The 7,654-nt window shown below is 45.6% G+C and overlaps 1 protein-coding gene across 1 annotated transcript in view; it reads right to left on the bottom strand.

Annotated features, from left to right (window-relative positions):
• Nucleotides 1-7,654, bottom strand: part of LNX1 (ligand of numb-protein X 1, E3 ubiquitin protein ligase) — a 123,753-nt gene that overhangs the window by 39,823 nt on the left and 76,276 nt on the right. The window contains exon 4 of the mRNA XM_015414717.1: nucleotides 5,393-5,595. Within this exon, the coding sequence (XP_015270203.1) occupies nucleotides 5,393-5,595 (203 nt within the window). The remainder of the gene's footprint in view (nucleotides 1-5,392; nucleotides 5,596-7,654) is intronic.

The following is a 7,654-nucleotide window of genomic DNA, read 5'->3' as shown; positions in this document are numbered from 1 at the left end:
GAGAACTCTCTCTCTTCTCTCCTACTTTTTAAAAACTGGTGCTTCTCGTCTGCTAGCTTTAATTTGGATAAACCAGGCTAGCCTGATCTCGCCAGATCTTGGAAGCTAAGCAGGGTTAGCCTTGGTTAGTATTTGAAAGCTAGGCCTCCAAGGTATACCAAGGTTGTAATGTGGAGGCAGGCAATGGTAAACCACCTCTGAAAATCTCTTGCCTTGAAAACCCAATGAGGTCACGTTAGTCAGCTGTGATTTGATGGTATATTTTGGGATCCCAAAGGTATCTGGATTTTTTTGGAGAAAACCGAAAAAAAGATCCTGAAAAAAATCCCATGGATATTCCCGAAAAACAGTGGAGAGTCTGGAGCAGATTGCTCCTGCTTCTCAGCTGTTTATCAGGCTTCTAGTCCAGTCCCTTTAAAGTTTAAAGGGATTGGAGAAGACAACCCGAGGATCAGCTGTGCAGCGAGAAGCAGACTGCACCTCACTGGCTCAGCTTTGGGCTGGCTTCTCCTGCAGCCCAGTTTAAACTAGGCTGCAGCCCAAAGATCAGCTGTGCTGGGGGGAGCAGAATGCTCCCGGTCAGCCCAACTTCCAGCTGGCTTCCCTCCTTTTTTTTTGTTTGGGTCTATTGGACCCGGAAAAAACTCGGGATTTCTGAAAAATCCCAGATCTCAATACTGTACCAGTCGGGAATTCTGAATTTTTTTGGGGGGGGGGGGACAAATAGACCTGAACTTAAAAATACTTGGGGGGGTTTGCACACCCCAACAAATAACTGCTGATCATGATTCACTTTGTGTTTAGATAGCATAGCTAGAGGAACTGAAAGGGATTTTCACCAGCAGAAGATCCCAGATTTAAATCCCCGGGAAATCATTTATATTTGAAATGGCTACTGACCAAACATTTCATACCAAGGTTTTGTTTGGGTTCTTTTTCTGTTTGTTTTGATGGGGAATTTGACCCAATCTGTGCTAACGCTATGTGCTCTAGGAAAAATAAATCAAACACTAGTTTACATATGCCATTTCACAGCACAGCAGTTGACCCACTAACTTAAGTCCCTGTGGATGATGTATTCTTTCCTAGCAAGTAAACGGAGTCTTCTCTTGGAATGAGAACTGGGTTGCTATACGTATCAGTTGTACTGCTTGATGCAGGGCTGGATTTCATTTATCACACTGCCAAAGTAAGCTGGAGAACAGGGAATCAGCTACAATGAAACGCAGTTGGCATTACTCATGTTAGAAAGTCTCCTGCCTCTCTGATTTGCACTCAGGGCTATGTCCATCTCTGCAGTTAAGAATGTGGTGACTGCATTCTCATTATGCAACAGTAATGGTTATCCCAACTGATTAACAGAATCCTCAGCAGCTTTCCCGGAGCCAACCACCAATTGCTTCCGCTATGGTAACTAGATGTGCCCCTATTAATACAGGGTGGCTGGCCAACTTTTTGGACAAATGTGCTACAAGTAAGGTCCAAAAAAATCTAGTGTTCACTAAACTAAATAAGCAACCCCCTATAGCTCTGGTGTAGTCTTATTTCCTGTCTGTTGAGCCAGGGGGTGGTACTGTGCTGTGGGAGCGGTACTGTGCTAGAGACAAGGACAACAGAGTAGGCCTAACTCTAAGGCATAGCCATACATTTGGACCTTTTGGCTCCTGTCCATATATGCCATAAACTTGCACTGCCTGTGCCATTTGTGGGGCCCACAGCTACAAGCTGTCTACAGTCTTTAATCCTTGTGTAAAATTCAGCTGTCTTCTCCACAGCACGACAAACTGCATCCTCTGCTTCACAAGCAATAAAGTGGTCCAGGAAGCCTGTTCCCCTTTTGTATCTCATCACTCTAGCTTCAGTGGCCCCTTAAGGTCACCGTTCTGTTGTGCCTGAGATGAAGAAGAAGTGATATGCCAGTTTCTAGCGCAAGTGGGGATGACTGTAGGCCAAAGGGGTAAAGGAGAAACTGACATGCACCAGTTTGCATAGCTTCTGTCCATAACCTCAGATCTCTTCAATGGGCAGGCAAAGATCTAAGGATATAAAGTTACAGCCAGACTAAGTTTTCCATCAGTGTGTGTGTGTGTGTGTGTGGGACTTTCCTCTCCCCCCCTTCCCACTGCAGCCCACTGAGCTCCATGAAAGGCTGCTCCTGGGGAGTAGGGGACTCCCAGGAACAATACGAGAGGGGGGTCTGAAGCAAGAAGGGGGAATTGATGGAAACTGCATTTAGTCTGGATCCAACCCACAGGAAGCTGTCTTACACAGAGTCATCTAGGACCAAGCTTCTTAATTTTTTTGAAGGGGGGGGCACTCCATGATATATTTTTCCTCCCCAACATTAAATGCAAATTAATTCAAACCGAACGTGTTTATACTTTGTTTTTCATTTTTAGTATTTATAAATATACAAGCAGGAACCACAAGGATGTGGGAATCTCATTTCCCTCTACTCCACTTTCCCCTCTTTTCCTTCCCTGAAAGTCCCACAGTGTCTCCACTTTTCCTGCATTCTCCTTCCTCTACACCACACGACCTACATGGATCTGCTCCTTCCTTCCCCCAGGCAGCCTTTATCCAGGAAAACTATGGCCCAGTTGTGCAGTGCCAGCTGCCAGGCCAGGCCAGGCCCAATTGCACTGTGGGGAATCCACAAGGACTTGCTGGGGGTACCTCATTTACCTCAATATTTCCTTCTCCACATTATTTCTTATTTCCCTCCTCCTGGCAATCCCCATATCCTCACCTTTCCCTGTGTCCTTCTGTCCTTCGCATCCACTTACCAATGTGCCTTTTATCTGCCCTGAATCTTAAACTATGTTATTCACCATTCTCCCCAATACAGATGATGCCTATGCGGGCTCACATCTGGCAGGTACTCCACCAATTGCATTGGTTAACAGTAGAGTTCCGGATCCGCTTCAAGGTGTTGGTAATAACCTTTAAAGCCTTATACAGCCTGGGACCAACATATCTGAAGGACTGCCCCTTCCTGTATATGCCCGAAAGAGCACTACGTTCTATGGATCAACACCTCCTGGTAGTCCCTGGCCCGAAAGATGTCCATCCTGCCTCGACCAGGGCCAGGGCCTTTTCTACCCTTGCCCCTGCCTGGTGGAACATGCTCCCCATGAGATCAGGGCCCTGCGGGACCTACTTCAATTCCACAGGGCCTGCAAGACGAAGCTGTTCCGCCAGGCCTTTGGCTGAGGCAGTGGATGTCCATATATGGCCTTCATGTAAGGTTGCCAAGTCTACTTACCTTGGCGGCGGGGGAGCCTCGCCGGGCTCCGGGAGCTCTCCGGTGATGCGTGCGCACCGCCAGCACGTCACAGGAAGTGACGCACTACGTTGCTCACGTTGGGGGTGTGGCCCCTATCATCGGAGGGGTTTTCCCTCCAATGATCGGGGCCACGCCGCCAACGTGAACGACGTGGTAACGCAACCACGCTGCACTTCGGGGGGCGGAGTTCCTCCCAGGGCCCGATTCCGTGGCGGTGGAAATTGAGCCTCCAAATCAGGGTTTTACCCACCCTCACTTGGCAGCCGTACCTTCATGAGGTGTTTGTCACTCTGTTAACAAATACTGGCTATGGTCAGGAACTTCCCACAACCAGAATAAATGTCTTGTTATTAGCTGTGACCACCATTTTAATAATTATGACGATGTTTTAAATTGTAATGTTATTACATTAATTAATATATTTGGTATAAATTACATGTTGTTACCCGCCCTGAGCCCACTTCTGGGAAGGGCGGGCTATAAATGTGAATAAATAAATAAATAAATAAATAAATCCTTCTGCTCTCCTCCATTTTTTCCTTACTAAAGCCTTGTGAGGTAAGTTAGGCTGACCGTGTGTGACTGGCATAGTGAGCTTCCATGGCAGACTGAGGATTTGAACCTAGATCTTCCAGATTCTAGTCTGAAACTCTAACGACTACACCACACTTGCTTTTGTTGAACAGTAGCAAGCAGCTGGGTCTGAGTTAGTCATGAGTCATGTGGTATCGTGTCTCTCAGTAGTCGCTGCTGGCCCCGGCTCTAGGCTCTGACAAGTCCTCCCTCAAGGGCTAAAACAATGCTGGAAATGTTCCTGCTCCTGAACTTTACCTTTTCCCGACAGAAACCAAGGCTGGCAGTACTGTGTGGTTGCTTAGCAACGGCCACTGAGGGCATCTGAGTCTTAAAGCTACAGGTGCTGCATCTATTAGGGAGGGGTTAACCCCCAATGTATTTTTTTTTTTAAGATTTCATTGTTTCATGGGGCGTTTTCCAGGTTTGTAGAAATATCTGTGTTTTCTGTCCACGGTTCCATTCTCTTGATTTAAATATCCACAGATCTGGCCATATTGAAAATTAGATATATTGGTGATACCATCATTGAATAAAAAGCTGTGTTTCATAGTCAATTTGTATATCATATACAGAAACAAGCACAAATTTATCATCAAGCCTCCCAAAACCCCTTCTCCTCTTCTGGCCTTGTGAGAAAGTTGTGACCCATTTTTGTGTCACCACCCACAATTTGAGAACCATTGATCTACTCTGACAAAGTGATGCGCTGCATGGTAGTTTTCCTCTGACAGACTACAGCTCTCTTTGAGGATGATGATGTGGCCTAGCAGTAGAGCATCTGCTTTTCATGCAGAACGTCCCAGGTCCAATCTCTGACATCTCCAGTTATACAATGTTTGCAAGTTAGGTGACATGAAAGGCCTCTGCCTTGTTTGGCACCAAACCACCCAGAATGTACTCTACAGGGAACTGTGACGAGTCACTGTCAAAGTACCTTGAAAAGTGTACCTCTATGATACATGTGTTTGCCAGCTTCACATCTAGTTTGTGTGAGGGACAACAGGACATTCAGGGACATGCGACTACCCCTGAAAGCGGCTCCCTGCATCCTCCCCCTGCAAATGGTGAGTAGAAACCAAGTGTTATACAAGAGGAACATCACAAGTCTTTGCTTACGTTTAAAAAGAAGCAGGAATGAGATGCAGGGCTGTTGGTCTCAGTGGCAATCACAGGCTGTTTGTAATGTTTAATTTGACCCTGAAGTGGACCTCCATATATCGGCAACTATATTCACAACAATGTGACAAGACACTGGCTTGAAGCATATAATCAAATTATGTGTTACCGTTGGAATGAACCCTCTTATCTCTGAGACTACAAAATCGATCTGCAGCAATGGACGTGGAGGAAGAGGAACATGCTGTTCTTCCTTTCCCCCCCCCCTTCCAGTCACCTCTGTCCTTTTTGCATACTCTCAGATATTGTTTTCCATGCCCTCAAACCAAACTGGAAAGCTTTTAAAAAAGCTCTGACTCAACGTAGGTTCTTACAGTCCCTTCACATTTGCATCCACTTTGTGTAAGTACATACCTTCAGTATCATGTCCCCTGGGAGTAATCTTCCATCTCTGGCAATGACCCCATCGCGATAGATGTGCTGTATGATGATGTGAACCAATGGCGTTTCGCTGCCTCCAACAATCCTAATGGCCAGACTTTCGTTGGGTTCGCTGCGGCTGATCTTAATGCTGGTAATTTCGCCATCTGGGATGAGGTGATATAGCCTTGGGAACACTGAAATGAACACATTAAAAAGAATAACTCCCAATGGGAAAAAATGCAGTTTTCCACTGCTGATCCAACTGGGTTTCAACAGTAGATATATTGCACGCTAAAAGGGGTGAAAGATTATGGTTTACAGAGCTGAAAGGATTTTTTAAAGCCAAATAATGCACATTAATCTTTTTGAAATCAGTCCTTTCCACTGTTACTTCTTTTTATATAGAGCAGCTTCCTCGGTCAGACTAATGATCCTATGGTACACCGCACAACCACGACCTCCACTGATGATTTAGGCAGAGGACGTCGTTATCAAGGAAAAGCGCAGTAGCTTTTGTTGGAGTGCTTTAGAGAACCTGAACATAATATTAATCAAGGACTCATCCCCTGCAGTCGCATTCAGGCAAAACCCACTTTTTTACTTAGTAACACAGAACCACAACAAGAACAGCTGAAAGACAATCCATATAGTGAGGGGTGTGTGTGTGTGGAAATGAAGAGAAATTGTTGCATTAAACGCCTGCTCAGTTTTCAGGGTTGGAAGGAGCAAGGTCGGGTTGTTCAAGGAGGAGTATCCCCCACGCAAATTGGGCTTGGTCCCGAGAAGCCCCTGAAATACTGCAGAGAACACAAGGGGGTATTTGGAGGTTCTGTGCAGCATAGTGTAAGCAGCCCCACAGTCTAGACTTTTATATAGCTTGTGGAATGATGGCTGCCCCTTGAACTGGGCCATTCATCCCGGTTTTGTTGCACAGTCGGGAGTAAATTAGAGGTACAAAGACTGATTATGAAAGAATGCAAGGACACCATAACTCATGAGCTAATCATGAGCCGACATACCAAGGATAGGAAGAAATCCCTGAAGAATATCTTCTCTCCATCAGCTCACATGTAATCACTATTGAATGTTACCTATCCTTATAAGCAGGGCTTAAAAAAAAAAAAGAGGTGCGGGAACTCTCAAGAGAGAAATGAAGTTTTCGATCGGTATACTGAAAACTCATGAACTTTTAAACGTTTTTTAAAAATGAATTTTGTCAAAGAGGTTCTGGAACTCCATTCCAGCATGTTCCTTCCCCCAAAAAACCCTGCTTATAAGAATGTTTCTAACCCAACAGTTTATTTTATTTAAATTCCTTATATTCCACCTCGAGGTATTACTACTCATGAGGTGGCTACTAAGTTTGCAGGCCAATAACGACCCTAAACCCTAACCCTAAACATTTCTTAGAAGATGCACTTACATGAAGCCAGCAGTTCTCCAAGTATAGCTCCCATTTTTTAAAAAAATCATTTTGAATCTTAGAGACTTCAATGTCTAGTCCAAGTTTCATAATTCAAAACCTCCTAGTTTCATAAAATGATTCCTGAAACTGCATATTGAACAAGGCCACTTTCTGAAAAGTGAAAAGAAATGTACAATTTCCATCCATCTAGGGTTGCCAAATCAGGGTTTGGGAATACCTGGAGATTTGAGGGTGGGCGTTAGGGAGGGGTGGGATCTCAGTAGGATATAATGCCATATAGTCCACTTTCCAAAGCAAGCCATTTTCTCCAGGAGAAGTGGAATACATGTAAATAAATAAGTTATCCACGTAGTCTAGGGATCAGCTGTAATTCTGGGGAATCTCCAGTCCCCACCTGGAGGTTAGCAAGCCTACATCTACCTATACACTTACTGCTGAGATTTAAAAATTCTCTGTGCCTTCATGACTGAAAAGGTACTTCTTGGAAGCAAGACCCTGACATATGTTACCAAATTATCTTATTACAAGGGGCGGACCCGCGATACTCGCGCGGGGGGGAGGGACCTCCACACATGAGGCAGAGGACGAAGCAGCAGGAGGAGGTAAGTTATCCCCCATCCTGCTGGTTCCTCCCCTGTATCCTCCACCCCCCTCCACCCCCTCCACCCCTCCAAATTATCTTATTACAAGGGGCGGACCCGCGATACTCGCGCGGGGGGGAGGGACCTCCACACATGAGGCAGAGGACGAAGCAGCAGGAGGAGGTAAGTTATCCCCCATCCTGCTGGTTCCTCCCCTGTATCCTCCACCCCCCTCCACCCCCTCCA

Source organism: Gekko japonicus, unplaced genomic scaffold (genome assembly GCF_001447785.1).
Source record: "Gekko japonicus isolate JY-2015 unplaced genomic scaffold, Gekko_japonicus_V1.1 scaffold1375, whole genome shotgun sequence".
In the NCBI taxonomy this organism is placed as follows: domain Eukaryota; kingdom Metazoa; phylum Chordata; class Lepidosauria; order Squamata; family Gekkonidae; genus Gekko; species Gekko japonicus.
The sequence above is the reverse complement of the archived record's forward strand: the minus strand, read 5'-3'. Positions and strand labels throughout refer to the sequence as shown.